Source organism: Poecilia latipinna, unplaced genomic scaffold, assembly GCF_001443285.1.
Source record: "Poecilia latipinna isolate Pla-1442-1.1 unplaced genomic scaffold, P_latipinna-1.0 Scaffold91, whole genome shotgun sequence".
Taxonomy (NCBI): Eukaryota; Metazoa; Chordata; class Actinopteri; order Cyprinodontiformes; family Poeciliidae; genus Poecilia; species Poecilia latipinna.
Window position 1 is genome coordinate 543,603 of NW_015112707.1, and position 20,782 is coordinate 564,384.

The 20,782-nt window shown below is 35.7% G+C and overlaps 1 protein-coding gene across 1 annotated transcript in view; it reads left to right on the forward strand.

Annotated features, from left to right (window-relative positions):
• The window catches only part of oxct1a (3-oxoacid CoA transferase 1a), a 45,665-nt gene extending 25,449 nt beyond the window's left edge, over positions 1-20,216 (forward strand). The window contains exons 13-17 of the mRNA XM_015024145.1: positions 581-656; positions 9,820-9,909; positions 11,183-11,263; positions 18,777-18,878; positions 19,263-20,216. Coding sequence (XP_014879631.1) covers positions 581-656; positions 9,820-9,909; positions 11,183-11,263; positions 18,777-18,878; positions 19,263-19,298 — 385 coding nt within the window. The 3' untranslated portion in view covers positions 19,299-20,216. The remainder of the gene's footprint in view (positions 1-580; positions 657-9,819; positions 9,910-11,182; positions 11,264-18,776; positions 18,879-19,262) is intronic.
• Positions 20,217-20,782: the final 566 nt, after the last annotated feature.

The following is a 20,782-nucleotide window of genomic DNA, read 5'->3' on the forward strand; positions in this document are numbered from 1 at the left end:
ATATTTTCTCCAAATTCATTTTGTCTTTGCTATAATGTGATAGTAAAAAAAATACAGTAATTGCCTATTCAAACACAACATGATTCTGTTCATAGTATAAATAAATACTAATAGTAACAAGTCTAGAAATATGTTTAAAGCTTCTCTTATTGATATTATATGGTTATCAAAGATAAATTCAAATTTTCAAGAATTTGTATCAGCAGATCCAAACTTTACTAAAACCTGAAAATAAGAAAGTGGATATTTCCACTTAATTAACAACTTGTGAAAAGGTCATACCAACAAAAACAAGAAGTTCTGAACTTCACTACATGGAAATTGGACCCTCCTGCCTATTGGATCAGGTATTTATACTCTGTGGGCATCAGGAGAATGTAGATACAGTATGACTTGTTTTTTTTTTTTTTGTTTTTTGTATGTTTTTCAATGTATTAAATGTTTTCTGTCAAGAAAACAAAGATGGCATGTTGATATTTTTAAGACTCTAACTAGTATTTCTCCTATGAATGGACCTAAGTTCATAAGTTTAGCTAATCTCAAAACTGACAGCTGTCCTTCTCTGTTGTCATCTCTCAAGGGGTCACATCAACCTGACAATGCTGGGAGCCATGCAGGTGTCAAAATATGGAGATCTCGCTAACTGGATGATCCCTGTGAGGTTTACTTTAATTTAAATCTATTACCATTTCTAATAATGTTTTTTCTACTGCATTTTTATAGTGTTGAATATGACATTCAAGGAAAAAAAAATGGTCCAAATGCTGCTTGCAGAACTTGTGACATGATTGTACAGAAGTTTCTGCCCAGAAGTAGCGCCAACGTTTGTCCATGCATCCCTGAACATATTTAATTTGTCAAAAGATGCATCCGAGCTTGTCAGTCAAGTCCAAAAATAATGGACACAGAAATGAAGGCAGACACACAATTTCTGACTTTCAGTGCACGAAACTATGTATTGTGGATGTCCAGTTTGAAAATATCTCAAAAATTAAGACAGTAATTTAGGAAGCCATTGCTATTTCTGAGCATTTGAGGTGTGTGTGTGTGTGTGTGTGTGGAACAGTGGTGAAAGGAAGCAGCTAAAAGTCTCACTGTTCATAAGTGGGGTTTTTTTGGTACATGGAGTTTTAGATGCTTTAGTGAAGTTGTTTGAATCAAGATTTATGTATTTATCCAGGTGAAAGTACTCTCAAGTTCCACACCACTGACAGTCATTTTAAGTCATCCCAGATTTATTATTCTTTCACAAATACATAAAATTATTGCATATTTACTTACTTGCAAGTCAGATCCTACAAATAAGAAACCACTCTTTGATTTAATAATTAAATTTCAGCTTGTGAAAACATGAAACATGCAACAAGAAGCAAAATCAATAATTCATCCTTCTGGCTTTAAAGGGCCAACACCTTAATGGCTTAATTACGTAATTCGAAATTATAGTAAGCAAAGAAATGAGGATTAACCTCATCCAATGTTTTAATGTTCAAATATTGCTATTGTTTTTTTAATGCAATTAAAAGTAAGTTAAGTAAATGAGTTTAAAGCGTAAATAGTGAAAATATAACAAATACAGAATATGTCAGCAAAATTAAAGGTAAGCTAGATCCTAATTTGTTGCTGCACTCAGTACTAGTGTGATTTTGTTTTTTTGGGTGGCACGTCTTCAAATTTGAAGGTAATTACTCCTTAAATATTCAAGGTTTTTCCACAATGGAGGTTGATTATAATTGCAACAAACTGCAGACATTCTTGTCTTGAAATCAAGCCTCATTTTTCCATTACCAAAGTGCCACACAGTATAAATATGCAGAAAAGCCTCTGTGAAAATTCTGAAACATTACATTTGATCTTTATTTTCGGGTGAAATTGGCCAATTTTTGACTTTTGAAAAGGTTGGAAGCTGCTGATGAAGCTTTTAGATAAATCGATTTCTTTTTAAGAAATATAATGTTCCAGGGATTGTCAACCAAATTAAGACCTTTATTGGTGCCGACAGCAGCCTTCTAACTATGACATCTGCGAGAGAAAGGCGGAAGCTTCATTTTCTGAGAACTTTTTCCTTCACTGGAACATTGGTTATTCTGACTATACACGGGGATAAATAGCTGGCTATTAGAAGAGCGCTTGACTGTTGAGACTTTCAATTGTTTAGCATAAACTGTAAAATACTGAAGCAATTCTTGCACATATCTTACCCTAAACTCTGCTTCAATCTTCATTAGCGCCTCGTCTTAAAGGACGGATGAAGAGAATTACATGTCCTGCCGACTATGATAATGAAGTGTTCACCATCTAAAGATGGGTTCATAGCGTGAAATTAGAAATGTTTTTTACGTAGGAGTTTGGGTTGCTGCACTCTCAGCATGATTGTAGATTTTTAATGTTTTTAATATGCAAAACGCAGATGAAAATTGTCCAGCTCAGGGTTTTGAAATGCTTTTACGTCTTCACTTGTGTGAAGCATCTGAGAGAAAAGCAAATGGATGAAAACAAAAGGGTAATACAGTAAAAAAAAAAAGCATTTTGAACTTTATCATATAGTTAACACATAATCTATCATTTTTCCTCATGATGAACTGCAAAGATGTAGACCAAAAGCTCCTCTTAAAAGTAACAAAGTAAACTGATATCAGGAGTTTGACGTATTTGAGACTGCATATTTCTAATGAGTTGTAGAAATTACCACATATAAAAAATTAAGAAATTGGTTCATAAAACATCAGCTGTGTCAACATTTTGAGCAGCTAACTTCACCTAATTTCACATGCTGTTGCCATGTTGATGGATGAAGTTAGTTTCAAGGACTTCTTGTACGTTTTATAACAATTGGACTGCAGTTCCCTTTGTGTTGTGTTTGACAATTTGTGTTAAGTCATTTTAAACGTTCTTTATACAACCTTTGTTTGTTTTGTTTAGACAAATTTTCCCACTGTCCAGTGACGTATAAAATAGTCATGACTAATTCTGGCACATTTACGAAAATGTTAATTAATATGCATTGTTCCTTTCAATTAAATCCTACATTTCAAAATTCAAGTACATTCACTTAATCATGGTTCCCATTAATTTGATTTCCATTTTTTAAGTCTCTATCTTTTCTTTTCCAACACATCTGCTGTTTATTTACAATAATAATAATTTGTCTTTTAAGTTAAAATCCTTTTAAATTGTAAAATCACAGAATATTCATGTCACATGTGGGTTTAGCTGTTGTTTTTCTGTTACTTGGATCACAGTTTCCTTTGTCTTACTGTCAGTCCTGTCTCTCTGATTCTTGTCATTAGTTGTCTGGGTAACAAAGCATTGTAGCAGTCTGTCGCTATGTTATTAAATAGAGAGCCATTTGTATCAGACAGTGGAGACCGTCAAGAGAATTGGAGGGGGAGAATAAAAAAGCCAGTTGGTAAGTGGGAACTCTTGCATCGTGGAGGGGGTCATTTTCCGTGGTAATTCCACCATAAACCGAATCCTACCACTTCCACAATAAATTCAAGTGTTGCCATAGCAACTCAAAAAATGCAGCAAGCCCCTAAAGTGTTGTAAGATGGAGCTTGCAGTTCTTCAGTGTTATTGTCACAGTGGTGTAATTTAATGCCATTGTCTTTTATTTCCAACAGTTTTGTTTTTATGTTTTCTGGTTTTTACTATGGTCCTGCTTTTTTTTTTTTTTTTTTTTTTTTTTTTTTTTTTTTTTTGTTTTTTTTCAATTTGATAAAATTTTTTACACTCTGGAAATCACACGTTAACATCACATCAAACAGTTTCTCTTATAAATTGGCTCTCAGGGAAAATATCTGTTGTTCACTTAGTATTTAAAGCCCGTGAACTTTTGCACTTTTTTATGTTACAAACTAAGTGTTTTAATTGATTTTTTTTATAAGTTAGACCGACACAAAACACTGTACGATTATTATGTGAAGCGACAAGGATATCTGGCTTTATCCAATGCATTGCACACATGTAAGAAGATCATGCAAAAAAATCATATTGTAAAATAAGATGTAGCTTTTTTGATAATTACATTTGTATTTGCGATCTTTCACTACTAAAACTGAATTTGATTGATTTCATTTGACAGCCCTATTTAACCCACCAGAGTCTAAATTTTGTAGAGCCATCGTTTTCTGCAGTTTCAAGTCTTTTATGCATGTTTCTACTTGTGTGCATCAGGGACGCACAAGTACTTGAAACTCCAACTAGAAATGCTCATAACTGCTCATCTTAATAGTTCAACCACCAAAAATATCTTGATGTGCATTAATTAGTACATGCAGTTGAAGCCATCTGACCATCTGAGTACTACTACAGAACCTACTACTTACAGTCTTCCTTATCGCCTCACTTAATGTATACAGCCAATCGGCGCCAAGGAAAATGCAGTGGATTGTGGACTGTTTAGCAAATGGCAGCCAATAGCGTGTCAGCATTCCAGTTATGTGTTCCTGCTGGGCAGCTGTATTTTGTTTAAAGACGAACATCCCTGCAGCCTGATCCCACCACCCCCAACTCTCATCTCATGAAGATGGCATCAAAACATAAAAATGTTCCATTGGTATAAAAACTCTTGCAAAGCACTAGTTTTGTTTCATCTTGGTTTGATTATACATGGTCTCCAGTAGTCTATGCATACAACTCCCACATTGCATTACATTGAGCTGAATATACTTTATTACTCCCAGAGAGAAATTCATGAAGTATCTTTCTGATTTTACAGAGCAGTAGTTGGAATTTTTTTTATTTAATCTTTAGTGGATGTAATTGTATTAAAGATCACTTTCATTTTTCATTTTATTTCTAAATTATTTAAAAATTAAAAGAAGAAAATCTCTAGTTTCGGTTTCTGTTGCACTGAATGAAGTCACTTGTGCTGTTCAACTTTGTAAGGTCGAAATGAAAAATATATTCAAAAAACTGGGTTCAATTATTAAAAATTATACAACGGCCAAATTATACTTTCAACTTGGGATGCATATTTAGGCCACTGCAGGTTCCTCTGGTATGATGACTGGCTTAAGCCTCGAGCTAAATGAAAGAATGTCTTTAAATATTCTAACCTAATTTCTTTTTGACTCTATTTAATCATAAATAGCTTATCTGTAAAAACAAATTATGCCGCTGTAAGAGTTCAGCAGAGACAATAAGTGAAAGTGTGGTCATCAGAATTGTAAGTTTGCAGCAAATGTCCAGTTTTCTCTTATTAAAAGAAGAGGGTAAATGTACAGTTTTATCCATGTTTTTGCTAATGAAATGTGTGTAGAAACATGCTTTTGACGGACCTGTTGTGCTCAGATTGCAGCAGCCAAATGGACACAATCAGAGCGTTGAGGAAATGAAAAACCTCTGGGGCCTCAGTCTGACCAGCAAGGTCAATAACATCAAGGCTTTGTTAATTAAATGACTAAATTACCGAGCTGTTGGTGGTGGCTCTGTCAGAGGGTATTTCTGTGAATATTGTTATAAAAATATGTCCGTTCCATCTCAGTGGCCTTGCACACCCTCCACTGGTCAGAAATCAGGTGACCCATCAACCTCTTTTTGGTAATGACATTGATTTTGTAAAATGTTAATATGATCTATCCTGCTCTCCAAGGTGTTGGCTTTTTTCTTCTTTTTAGACTCAAAACCAAAATCTATGGATATATTGAACAAAACTATCAAACAATGGAGCAAGATGGAACAGATATAATCTTTTACAAATGCTATTTGAATAGGTTTGATATGTGTGCTTTGTCACAGAGACGCACATCATTATAATTATTGAGTTTGCCAAACAGAACAGCATGTAATTAAATGGTGTCTGCTTTAAAGCTTTACTCTGATTCTGTCATTGTTGTATGCATTAAGTCACAAGCAAAAAAAAAAAAAAAGATAACTGACCAGTTATTAAAATCAATGTCACTGTGTTGATCATATTTAACCAGTTTTTAAAGCCAAGTATGTTTGTGACCTTTATGGTCCTCTGTACTTTTGTCCCTTATTTTCTGTAGCCTTTCAATGATTTGCAAAGATTTGCTGCTATTTTTCTTCCCAAGTTTTTAGCAGCTGCTTATTTTAATCACTTTCCTGTTTGGAATTCAGGAAACTATTGGGTGTGCAGTACAGTATGCTTTGAATTCGCTTACAGTCTCAAGATGCAGTTGGGCAAATGGATGACATCAAGAATACACCGGAACCTCCAATGTTCGTTTGTTTGGTATTTTTGTTTTACTTTTTTTGAATATATAATGGACTCATATTGGCTCCGGCAGCTCTAAAAAAAAAAAAAAAAATGGATTCTTTACCAGCACTGACCTACCTGTGGGCTGTCCTTTTTTAAAGTGTAACAAATTCATTAGCAGTTCTTTGCAAACCTAATTATTTTTTTAAAATAATACTAATGTTGATATTCAATATACAATGTGGGCTAGTTTCTTAAAAAAAAAATCTGATGTAATCTCGGTCAAATTTATGAACATAGTGACGTTTTTATTTTTGGTTAAACTAAAAATCAGATTGTGCATCTACTATTAATTAAATAGATAAATACATTTTCCCAAACAGCTCCAGGTTGAACCGAATTCTCAGTCTCTGGAGTATACAAATTCTCTCCGGTATTTAGATAAAAATCCATCTGTCCAAGTTTCTTCCTCTGTCTTCCTGGACAGTCGGTGACCGCAGGTGTGAATATTCTGCATTCAGCAAATTGACGGGGCTCTCAGCCTGCTATGAAGCTAAGTCCAGCTACCCTACCAATGAAGCTAATTTCAGCCTCATGACCTCATAATCTCGTGATCCATATCTGATGACCATAGCTTAAAGTCTGAACGAAGGGAGACCGGTAAATGGAAAGCTTTGCTTTTTCAACTAGTTGTTTCTTCACCACAACAGACTGGTTCAATGTCCACATTACTCCAGATGAGGACCCAGTCCATTCTTTGAAGATGCCAACACAGACGCACACCATTTGCAAAAAAGCAAAGATGGGAACCATAATGTTTCCAAACCAGGCACTTCTCTCAATCATCACAACTTAAGATCTTATCCAAAAGCATCACAGATCAGTGAGAAGGGGAAACGTTGCTGCAATCCAGCCTTGCAGGGAAACCCCTTAACTTTGTGCTCAGAATGTGAACATGGGACTTTCTTTAGGTTAGCATAAGATTTAAAGATATCTTCACTTGTGCAATGAGGTGAATCTAAAACTAGATTTATTTAATATTACTGTGGTCATCTTAAAAATAGTAGCAGATGTCCAGCACGGATAAGAGGCATTTACACCATTTAGCTGCTGTCAACATCAGTCTCATCTACAGCTTTTACACCCATTGTTACGACCCATCTGGGGGCGCCAGGTCGCAACATGAAGGATCCATCCTCCTCCGATCTCAACAACCGACACACACAAAGTTGAACAGTTGATAATTATTTATTTAAAAAAAGATGTATTTGACAAAGTTACCACTGGAGTACTTGGCTTCAGAGTGAGCTATCGCCGAAAACAACAAACAAAAGGAAACTACCTAAATAGTAACAGAAACTTACCTAATCGAAAGCAAATAAACCAAAGGACAAAAACTTACCTTCCTAACTAAGAAAAACATGAGAAAACTGAGGAAACATAAACGGCAGCTCACTCCTACACTCCAGAACTCAAACACAGATGAACAAAGGAAAGGGGTGTGGCCGGTGGAGATGGGTCGAGGATGGAACCCAGGAAGTCCTCTTCAGCAGCCTTTATATTCGTCACCTCCGGGAAGCAGCCAATTAGACGTTCCGTCGTCTTCTGGAAAGCCAAAGCCAATCAGGGACGGGTACCTGCACATTCATGTTAGTCTAATTAACCTTATGACGCCAGTCGTAACACCATCCACCACACAAACTGCCACAGACAGATTGTTCGAAGATGGATAACAAAGATGCTTTTGAAGATCAGAAGCGGGAGAAAAAAAATTACTAAACCAGATTTTCATGATTTCATTTACGGATGTTGATAAGCTTGCTACATCAGTCAACGTTCAATTGGCTACATAGGATAAAATGCAAATATTATGCTCTCCCCTCACATCTCAAAAGCACCTTGTGTCTCCCGAACCTCTTTTCTGCTCTCAGTTGATATCTTCCCTTTGCAGCTGGCTGACAGTATCCTTATGATGCACCACACTTGGCATATATTTTCTTGGGTTATTGAGCAGAGAGCAAAACAGGCTCTTCACATGATTGATGAGGAAATGGGATTTTAATTCAGTTACTGAGCCGTCACCCTGTGGCCATATCTGCATGTCAGCCTTCCACATTTGGAAACCAGCTTTGCTGGGAACAATGGGAGGCTGAGAAATGATTTTTCACCCATCTGACAAATTTCCTCCTGGTGATGAACTCGCAGATTGCTCTTCCCATTTTAAAACACCTTTCTTGCTTCTTCCTTACAAGTGAAACGCTATGTTTTTTTATAATTGAAAAGACAGCAAATTTGTCTCTGCTTCTTGTAAGATGTAACACTATCATGTATTTTCTTTTCTGCATTTCCACTTTCTGCTGTTATGTGACCTTACTAACTTGTGAGCCTCAACAGATTTCACCATTTGAGGTGCAATTTTTTATAATTTTTTTTTTTTCCCAAAACTGATACTCCTTTTACATTGTTTTATTTTCTGGGATGCTTGTATCATTACCTATCAAACAAACTTCTTTCATAAAAATAACTGTTAATATATACCAAGAGATTAAATAATTTTGGACTTGGCTATACATAGTTGTACATTTTGAAATCTAAAGTTACCCCTCCAGTCCTCTGCTCACATTTCTTTTTAACTATTGCTTCGTGTCCACATTGTGCTTTTTTTTTAAAAAAACATTTAGCAAATAGTGTGCCACAGTTTGTTCATTGAGACTTCCAACTGTTTCTATAGAGTTGAATGGAATACTAGAAACTCTTGCTCCTTCTGAATGTGTTCTTTATTACATTTGACCAACAGACTCAATATGGCTTTTTACCTTCCATTATATAAGGCATCTGGATTTTGATAACATTACTTCTGCATTTCGGTCTATGGGTCCAAATTTAGAACAAAACATGTTTTGCTTGAGGGAGGGGGCTCTCTCTAGGGGTTATTTAAATTTGGGTAGCTTATATCCAAGTTTTGAAGATTGCCCTTTTTTCTTATCTGTGCCAAAATATACATTTTATTCATGCATTTTTTGTGTGTATGAAACTAATAAATGCTATTTGCGATTTGTATTATATCAACTTGCCTTTTTCAGTTGTTTTTGATCAGAGCTTCTTTTGACAGATGCATTGACCTTAGTATAATCAATTGAATGTGCTGAGTGTGCATGTTTCAGTGCCTCCAATTATGAGTATAAAGCTCATAATTGTATAAAGTATAAAGCTGTACTGTTGTGAACTCCTACAGTAACCTTTAGGAATAATATCTTCATACAATCCATATTATTTCTGGGTCACACATTTCATTCTCATTATTTAGAAAGCATTTGTAGTTTTTTCCACTGTCAGCTCACCGTATTTGTTGAAGCTGTAGATTTGTAAGCTCCTTCTGCCATAGTCTCACTGTGAAGGTTTCCATCTTCTTACAAGAAAAGGGATAAAATTAATCTTTGTTGAGAACAAAGCTTTAGAAGATATCTTGGCACCGAGGACACAAAGCTCTTTTGCAAACATTTGGGTTTTTTTTTTCCTTTGAGAAGGATTTGATTTGAGGCTTATTTTACAGTAGCTGTTAAGAAATGCATATTGCTTTATTTTCTAGGTAAAAACTTGACTTGCATTTCAAGTAATAACTAAACTCAAAATCTGCTTCCCTTTTTTTTCAATAGGGCAAAATGGTAAAAGGGATGGGAGGAGCCATGGATCTAGTAGCTAGTGCTGGAACTAAGGTGGTGGTCACGATGGAGCACTCGGCGAAGGTGTGTATGCGTATCAGTGTAGGAGCGTGTGCTTTTAACTTACTTTCAAGTCACCTCAGCCAAAGAAGTAATGTATGTGTACTTTTCTAACATCGTTTCCGATCCGGTGACGTTCTAACTCCAGTTCAGCCCGCTCTTCCCATTTTGTCTCATGAATTTTGTCACTGGTTTGTTTTGTAAGGTTGATCACATCAGAAATAAAATTTTGGATTAGCTTGAAGATTTTACCACATCCCTGCTAAAACATGTTTCCAATCACTACCTCGCTGGCCACAAGTTAAGTACATATAGATTTCAAAAATGCAGTCCTCCATCCACTGTGAATTAGCAGTTGTTGACGAATGAATTGAGAAAATGTTGTAAAAAAAATAACTAGATGCTGCTTTGAATAAATAAAACACCCTTGGCAAATGTGAGTCAGGTTTCTCTGTTGTACAGAACTTTGGAGCCTTATATCTAAATTTCTACTTAAGTACTTTTTCCTTCTGAGTCAAACTAAATTGGCAATTTCCTTTTCCAATGCTTGCTTCCTTTGCCAGCATACTTTGTATTTGCTTCCTATAATAATGACTGTGACTGTTATGGCTGATTAGGGACAAGTCGGTTAATAGATTGCCTAATGCCTTTTTATCTGAGAATGCCAGTTCATCCTAATGAGGTTTTGCTCAGACGGCATCCCTTCTTCATTTGTCTTGAGCTAATTTAAAAACAACTCCAGAATTGTAGTTGGTCCAGTTTTTTTTTTTTTTTTTTGGGAGGGGGAGGCATTTGGAAGATCTGATTAATAGTTAAACGTGTTCCAACTACAGAAAAACTCAGTTTATTTTTTTCTTTTCAAAATGCATAGCTTTACTGTTAGAAAATCCAGACTGATATGTGACAGAAGCCCATTATTCGGTTTGAACCGGAACATGCTGTGTGCTTTGTTTTTTGGTTTTTTTGGGGGGTTTTTTTGGAGGGGGGTGGCTAGTGGTAGTCTGTCTGGCACCCAGCTAAGGTCCAGATGGTGCAGCAGGTGAATGTAAATGTTCCACCCTCAAGGCTTTTTTTCATTCATGACTGGGGGGAAAAAAGGTGAAGCATGGCATGAATTTGTCTTCTTTTTTTCTTAAGAATTGACAGAAAAGGTGAAAAAATAAGCTTGAAAGAAACGTGTTTAGTGCATACTTTTTTAGGATGTGCTTGCATAATGAGTAAAATCCTACATTTATCTGACCAACTTGTTGAGCAGGCGATGCATCTTTGCTTATAAAATGTGTCTCTTTCCTTTCAGGGAGGAAAACACAAGATAATGGAGAAGTGCGTCCTGCCATTGACAGGGAAGCAGTGCGTGGATCGAATCATTACAGAAAAGGTGCAGCTTTATCTTCATTTGTGCACATAATATATGCAAATGTTCCTCAGTCCACTTGAATGGAAGATGAGAGTCAATTCTGCATACTTGGATGAATGAGCCATTAACCATACATTTTTAGTTCTTAATCAGTTTGGACTGTGAATAATTTAAATGTTCTGATGCACTGGAAATGTTTTTGAAAGTAAATTTTCATTGTAGAAAAGAGCCTGTTAAATGCAGGACTTACGGTGCATGTTGCTGTGATGGACTAAATGAAAAGGCAACAAGAACTAGAAGGCTATTCATGATACCACATGTAGTGCATACCTGGGCCACGAGTTATGCGATTATGTTTTTACAGACTTGCCTTGGACCTGCATCTTTGGTTAATTGGAACAGAGGACACACGAACCTGTCATCTCTTAAATCAAAATCTTGAAACTGAATTGGTTTGAAATGTAATATATGAAATTTATTTATCGGAGGGGGAAAAAATAAAGAACCAGCCTCCCAATTCTTACACATTCTAGCAAATTTGCATTTTTAATGTCGAAAATATGATTAGGTTATCTACACTTTTTTTTTTTGTTAAAAATGTCATATTTCAACACAGTGAGTTCTTTTCGGACCATTTTTAAAGTATAAATACAAAATCTCACTAAGAATATATGTCTGCAGAATAAAATCAAAACCTGCAGAGGGTGGAAGGATGAATAGAGGGGAAAGCGGTACACATATTATAGAAGGACTGATGGAAAGGTAGCGCAAGCGAGGAAGGGACAGACTGGAGACGGATGGATGGACTGATAGAAGGTATGACAGATGGATGACTGGATGGATGACATTCTTAATTTATTTCACACATTTCTCTAATTCGGCTTAATTCAGTTTTATTTTTGGCCTGTGTTGAAAAGGGAAGACCTACTGCATTTCATAAATATATTCTCAGTGGTCATGTCCTGATAATTAGAAGCATCAGGCATAAAAAGTTTTCTTCTCCGTGAAGATTTTTTTTCTTTCCATAACCTGAACCTTTTGTTATAATAATGGTTCTAAATAAACATTTTCTGAATTCATTTATTTTACAATTATGGTTCAGGTAGCTTGGTAGCTAAGCATGCTCTCCTCACAAACATGATTACCTACTCACAGGCAGTGCTCTCTGTACACTTGGAATATGTTGAATGCTTTAGATGGTTGCCTTTGAGACTAATTAAATTGTGCCCAGAGGCCACTAGATGAATGTGAAATGGAAACCACAGGGCAAACCGTTTTTAGAGGAAAAACAGATTTATAACCTTTGTTGTAGAATGAAGAAAGTTAAGGTTCATCGGGGTGGCTAGTCGAATTCAATGGGGGAAACCGCAGCTTTGACTACTAAATGTGAAAAATGGTGGAGGAGATGTGGAAATTAAATCAGTAGGAGATGTTCTTGTCTTAAGTGGATTTTGATCCAGGTATAGCGTTGTGCTCAGTTTAGATAATCCTCCCCCCCCTTCTAATAACTGCCTTTAAAACTTTGTTCACTAAAAGCAAGACCTGTCTCTATGACCCCCACCGTCCACCCAACAACCCACTCATTCCTTTCTGCTCAGCTTGTTTCTGTTGTGATCGCACAGCTTTTCTCAGCAAGCAGTTTTCTGTTAACATTTGGAAAAGGTTACAGCCCTTTATACAGAATTACAAACTCCGCTGCCATCTCCTCCTCTCCATCTTCCTCATTTAAGCCTCGGCTTTCTTGCTCCCTAAACACTCGCTCCTTGAATACATTTCCAGCTTTTTACTGTCTCCAGCCTGAATTCTTGCTCTTTATAATTGATGACCTCATTTTCTTCTTTTTCAAAAACATATTTTTCTTTTTTTCTTCGTGCTTTGTATTTTACTAACCCCCTCCTACCATTTTCAGCTTTGTCTCTTGTGCTTTGAATGGATTTGTTCTTTGCTTTATTCCAATGAACTACACAATAAGCTGGCATATTCTGACCTAATGTGTGAGCATTTTGAAGGCAGTCTTTGACAGCGTCACCCCCGTTCTTTGTAGTCTGGGCAAAGCGAACTGAACTTTTCAGAAATTCTGAAACGTGGTCATCAGTTCGTCATCTCCTGAAAAAAAAACTAGCCTCAATACAACTGCCAATAATATGTCACCTTCAGTTGTTCTTTCAGTGGCTGTTGTGAAAAAAATATATATTTTAAATGAGGTCAGCGGTAGGATGATTTTCTAACTATTGGTAAATTAAATGTGACTTTTTTTTCTTGTGACAAAAAAATTGAATGAAGGGCCATGCAAAGCTGTTCATGTCCCTTAACCACAAACTTCAGTGAATTTTCTTGGGATTTTATGTGGTAGAACAATACAATGCAGTAGAATTGAGCTACTATGAATACTTTATCAGGGGCCTCTAACTACAGTCCTTAATATCTAATATCTGATGGTTGCAGGACATCAGCCTGGATTTGAGAACCCCTGGTTTAGACATGGGATAGATTAGCCTAAAGTCAAAGTCCTGATTTAGCTGTGTAGCACCACATGATATGATGCTTCAGTTGCATTATCACTTGCAGTGCTAAAAGTATGAACTACTTTCTCCATTGATTCCAGTTTATTTAGCCTCCTGTAATTTAATTTCAATAAAACACATTAAAGTTTCTGGTTGTGATGTGACGATATCCAAGGAAGTAACATACATTTGCAAACCACTGTATTTACTGACACGTTCGCTTTTTCTGCATGTTCAGAGTGTAGATTTTTTATTTAGCCAATCAAACAGTTTTGTTCCAGTGATAACTGTTAATGCTCACTTATGCAAAGGGGAAACAAACATGAATAATCGAGTTTCAGTTAAAATTGTTAAATAATAAACATAAAACAACATAAAAGTTGGCTGCTCAAGTCTGCTATGAACCATTTTGCACTCCATTTTCAATGGAGGAGCCTTCCAGTAGTCTGAAAAACAAACTTTTTTGTCTAACTTCATGAGAACTTTCTACTTCACTTTAAGAGAGCATATCCCTGGAAACACTTGAGTGGAAAAAAATATTTAACAAGAAAAGCTTTAAAAGTAGCTGAGGCAGATTTTGTGTAAACCTAGCTTTTATTATAAAAGTTATTTAAATTTAGTAGGGTCTGACATTAAACCTCAACTGCATAATAATGATGGGTCTGCATGCCTTTTTTTAATACACATTTAATAACTCATCTGGAGAGTAATGTGGATTAACAGGAAAATAAACTTGGATAATTGCTCAGCCTATTACTGGGATTAAGTAGCAGCTAGAAGTCAAAGTATTTCATTTCTTGCAGCATAAGCATTTTGAAGTTATTCTCTAAAAGCAACTAAATGAAAAGAAGTGTTCATGTCACTTATGAGAAGTTGTTTTTATGTATATAGTCTGTGGTGGAATTCCCTCATTTGAAAGTGAAGCAATAACTTTGCTCTGCTTCCATCATGAAAACTGAGAAGAGGGAAGCTGCTTTATTAGGCCATTAAGAAATGCTGATCAATATAAAAAGCTGCTTAAAATGCTATCAGAAGAATAGTTATGCCCCATTTTATTGTTTTAATATTGGCATTATGTGATTGTTTTTGAAAAATTGCTTCCACAACAACATCCGACGACTTGGAGTGAGCCTTCAGCCATCAGACTTCCCACCAATTAACGTCTATTATCTGTTGTGATTTAGTTGTTTATTGTCAGAATAATACAGTGTTGCAGTTATTTCCACTGTGATAACAAATAACTGGTTATGACTGCCTGTGGACTAGGAAATTATTATGATAATACCAGTGGTAAATTATTTGCCTCGTATTGTGCACCCTGAATCTAGTTTCAGCAGGGGATACAGTCAACATTATTACAAAGGTCGGAAAAATACGGAATTTGATAAAAGCACATTCCAGGTCTGGATAAGGTAGCAATGTTTAAAATGTCATCCATCCTTTCATCCATCCATCACTTCTTAGATCCATTTTTCTATTCATCTGTCCATCACTTCTTTGTTCTGTCCTTCCGTCTGTCTATCCATCACTTCTCTGGTCCATCCAGCACTTCTTTAATCTGTTTAACCGTCCATCTACCACTTCTCTGGTCTGTTCATCAATCCATACATAGCATCTCTGGTCCATCTGTCCATCCCTTCTTTCCTTCACACATCACTCCAACCTTCATTAATCTACCCAGCATTCTTTCTTCTCCCTTCCTTTGTTTGTCTTCCTTGCTTCAGCTTGACAAGTGGCCTAAAATGAATAACTACAAGTTAATGTGTGTTTGAAAAAGTATCGATTTTAACTTGAAAAATGGTAATAGTTGTATGTTAATTAATTTATTTATTTTTTAACATATGTTTTTTCTAAATAAGGACAGAAAAAAAATGGTCATTTTTGGATATGCCTGCAGACACATGAACAGACGGTGACATGCGCAACATATTCTCTCAAACACATCGTCCTTGTTGGCTCTTGACAGCCTGCAGGGATGGTAAATTGAGTGTTGTCCTAAATAGTTATGTTTTGATTTGTAGTCTCAGGGTGGTGGGAAACCTGTTGCCTAAGGCTGTGTTTCTACTGCTCCTCTCTATGGGTGAATCATTTAATGTTCACTTTTTTCTTCTTCTTTTTTTTAACCACACATGCTGTTTAAATGCTTATTTACTTGCAGTGGTTTTATTGTATGTACTTTAACATACTGCGAGAGAGAAAATCAGAGCACCTCTGAAGCCCATTTTCAGCTTTAGAGTCCCCTCCTACCTCCTAATAGTTAAAATTACTTTTTGTTTTGTTCAGGGGGAAAAAAACGAAAACATTTGTCTAAATCAAATTTAATGTCTTCAGAATAATTCAGTCATGATAATAGTCCCAGAAAAATGTCACCTTGTCATTTTGCATAATGACAGTAACACCAGTGACAGCAATTATAACTGCAGGAGCCAAATTGAAATTCTTTTATAGCCCCACGTTGAGCTTTTTTGTAAACACATTTCCAAATTTGCTAATCGCATTTGCTGAAATGCATGGTAGACATAACCTTTGACTTAATTGCTCCTGTTGCTCCTATTACATACTAACATCTTGTTTCCTACAAACATTACGCTTCCTATTTTTAATTGACATTCAGCCCACTTCCAGCCAGACGGCACATCACGTCGTCTACCAGCCTCTTAATTAATAACTTTCATCAGTCGGGTTAATGATGATGGGGGATTTGAAGGCTGTGAAGAAAGGTGACCCAAAGTTTTCACGACAAAGAGATACTTTGCGAATGGAGCACAATTTAAGCAAAGAGTGATTATTAGAGATGAGGTCAGCAGATAAACTCAGAATGTACTGACCCAGACTGCCACGTGTCGTACATTTTATAAGCAGAAGCTTACTTTCACCAACTTATGACGACACATCCCACAACAGCACACCGTTGTCGTATTTTTAACCCACACCTCTGGCATATTTTGATAAACCTTTTAATCCCTTTTAATCACTTGTGACAAAGTGTCACAATTAGAGATGCATGTCAGTGTCTGTGTTACCCATAGACCCTAGGTCCTCATGACATTCCATCTGTCTCGCTATATTGAAGTGAGATATCTGCCTCCTGCCCTGTCAGTGTGTGGGGTTCTAATGAGCTGAGAGTCCTGACAGGCTCTACATGGCTGTGGCTGAGGCTTAGCCTGCCAGTCCCTGCAGAAAAAGGCATCAGGCCCCGGCTCTGAAGAGTTTGCCTGAACTGTCCTTAAACTAATTTTGTATCGTTTACCAGAGGAGGGAAACTGGTATTTCTATTGATTCACTTTTAAGCCTGGTTTTTATGAAGTGGATGGTACACATGGGGCATGGGTCTGTCTAATCTCCTCGCTATACAACTTTTGAATACGACAATGGTTTCACAGCACATTTTATAAACGAAAATGTCTGACTTGGTCTTACTGGTGTCATTTAAAAAGGAGAAAAAAACACTGACACCTACTGCTACGGCTTGGTTGTAAAACTCTCATACTACATTATTTCTCATGTATCGACAGAAATGTTGACGCTTCCATTAAATAAAGTTGTGGTTTCGAATGCTTTTCTTGCAGAATATTACCTTTTTGCCATTGTGGTTTATCTGGCGATATTAAAACAAATGTTTGCTGGTTTATTAATCAGACTATAGGGATAAGCAGAAACCTCGGTCTTTAACAACTGCGTATCTGGAATATTCTTATATCATTATATATATTATAATATATTTTAGCAAACCAAGACACTCTGACTTTTTTTTTCCACAATACCAGTCCATATTTCAGTCACAAGGACTTTCAAGACACCTCAATAATTTAGCTGCAAAACTGTTCTTGAGGACACTGTCACACCACTGAATTTCTGTAAGTCAGCCTGCAGTTCATTTATCTGTACTGCTTATTCATATCCGTCTTTTGTCCCCAGTAAGTAACCAAATATTCATTCAATTTACTCTCATTAAAACATTATTTCTGCACCTCACATCTTCTGCTTCCAGCTGTACACAGAGATGAGCTCCCTGATGTTTCAGATGCTTTGTCATCATTCTTACCTTTAAGGGTGTGAAGCATCTTTTAGTTTCATGAAGTAACTCTCTGTTTTCTAGCATTAGTCAAATAAAAATTATTTTGGTATTTCCATCCGACCTAAAACAATAGAAGTTATGCTTGATTTGGCATAACTTTTTATTTGGTGTATGCTTTTATGTGGTTTTAGCTGCAGATATAACAACGTTTTAGATGTTTTTCTGTTTCATGGAATAATCCATTTCATTTCCACAACAGAATGACACTAAACATATTAGTAATATATGTGTTTATTTTTTTTAAAATCTAGGTTACTTTTCATTGGCTGTACACCATGTGGTCTGTGACATCATCTGCCACAAATGCCAACATCTCATTAAAGAAAATGAAAGAAATAAAATACTGGTTCTCAATTTTTTTTTTCTTTTTTGCTTTGATGTTAGTTAATATTTGTAACTGAACAAATTTTATTTAGCTGCACTGCAGGCCAAAATGGCTCTTGGGACTGGAAAAAGGTTGCAGACCCCTGGTCAAAAAATTTACTACTACCCCTGACTTAGAATTAATGCTAAATATGAGAATATTGAATCTATTACCCAAAATGAATTAAATAGGTTTTTTGTCATGCTCAAACTATCAGAAGTGCTCCAACAATTACAGTGTAACTGTTCACTTGTTTGTAGTGGTCCGGATTCAGTGAGTCAAGGGCTCCTCTTTGCCTCTTCTGTATGTGTCAACAATAATTGCAGCTTTTTTGTCATCTCCTGTGTGGATGACACAAAAGTGCTACCTTGGCCACATGCCTGAACTGCTGCTTTTTTTTTTTTTTTTTTTTTTGCTTTTTTTTTTAGGGTGGCCTCATTTGTACAGTTTACATCAGGTTGATACTTCAGTTCCTGAAATCGTCTCTCTCTGTACCTCACTTTAGTCCCCTCATCAACTGTCATCTTTCTACTCATATTTCTTCTTTTTTTTATCCTCACATTTTTCAACCATCTGTCTCTTTACCAGGCTGTGTTTGATGTGGATAAGACAAAAGGTCTGACTCTGATTGAAATATGGGAGGGACTGAACCCTGAGGACATCAAGGCATGTACCGGCGCAAATTTTGAGGTGAGTGCCATAACCGTTCAGTTACATTTCTTCAAGCTTCCCATTTTAGATTGTGTTTAAAGCCTTACAATGAATTGATATTTTATTGTTGCTAGGTATTATAAGATTGAAATTATTTTGAGTGTATTTATGAAAGATATTCCAACATTAATATGTTAAGAAATAAGCGATCTTAAAATCAATTTTAGCAGAAATATTAGCAATCCTGCTGTTAAAGCACAGCTTCTCTACAATGTTGAGGGTCCTGAGTCCTCTCTAAAGTTAATCAAAACTTCTATGGATAATCAGATCCTCGGGCTTGAGATTAAATGTCAATTTGTTTGAATATTTTTTACACATCTTCACCAAATATCAATAAGCATTTCTCTTTGTGTTCCTCTGCAGGTGTCTTCCAACCTGAGACCTATGCAGCAGATTTAAGAGTTTCAGGCTGTTATGAAGATGTTTTTTTGGCTTTTTAGTTACTATGTGCTAAGAAACTGCCAATAAAAGAGGACGCTCTGTGTCAAATAAGGTTACAAGACCTACTTCTGGTTCAGTTCTCTGGCAGTGAGTGTTCAAATATCAGGAATTACTCAGCATCACTGACTAAGGAATAGGACTCAACTGGAGTCATTGTGCATGATTCTTAACATGGTGTGATGTGGATATTTTACTGTTGGGGTAATAATTATATTTGTGCAACTGTAACCAAAATGTTCCTTTTAAATGTTCTTGAAATAATTTGTAAGAAGAAAGCAGCATTATTACCTTTTAACATTTAAATTCAGTTACACATACTGTAAGATTAAAACCTAATTGTACCGTAAAAATATAAAAAATGCAATGCAAAACGGTTTCAGATTGTATGATTGTAGATCTGTAAAGTTGTCTATTATGGGTATAAATCTGTCACCAGGATTTGAAATAAAATGCCCCTGAAATTTTAATGTTGTATATTTATGCTTATCTTTTTAGTGTTAAAATATATTGAGAATACACTTTTAACCAAACAAAAAAATTATCAGTATTTCTACCAAAACTGTAAATGCATTTTCTGAGAATTTTACATTGTTAGGTTTTGATGGAGCAACAGAGAGTAAGTAACATACTAACATACATAACATACTAGGCCATATCAATACATACAAGTGGAATTTTGGGAAACAAATACAGAGCTTTAAAGTTCATACTTCAAAGCAGAATTTAGTTTAGCTAATTACATTAGAGTAAAAATTTTGCAGGAGATGCTAAGACTGCCTGTGTCAGTTTTTTTTTTAACTCACCTAAAGCAACATACAAACAACCCAGAAAGTCGTCACCCATCAGTTCTCCAAAGAGATGCTAGACTTGGCGCAAGTGGTATACAAAATAAAAGCATTAAACTCACCGTTGAGTTGACGTTCATTCAAAATTTTGAAGTTTATATGAAAGCTGATTTTTCATCAGCCTTTTTTTTTCATATCAGCTTTTTTTCATATCGGCTTTCATATCGGCTTTCATATATACTAAAGAAAGCAGCATTATTACCTTTTAATAATGGTAATAATGCTATATTACCAATGGTATTATTATTAATGGTATATGAAATGGTATATGAAAGCTGTTTTTTTTTACACTGAAAAGTTGAACTGAAAAACATATTGAAAATGTGGTTACTTTGAAATAGAAATGTGAATTTTTAACTTGAAGTGAAAATTTCAACCATGTAGAAATGACACTTTTTTTTTAGGTTAAAAATGTATTCTGAGTATATTTTAACACTGAAAAAGTAAGCACAAATATATGACATTAAAATTTCAGGGACATTTTCAATTCAAATCCTGGTGACACATATTTACTTACATAGTCATGATCAATTAACAAAAGCTTTTCATACTATACATCTGCTGATTGAGCCCACCTTTATATTATCCATCTGGAAA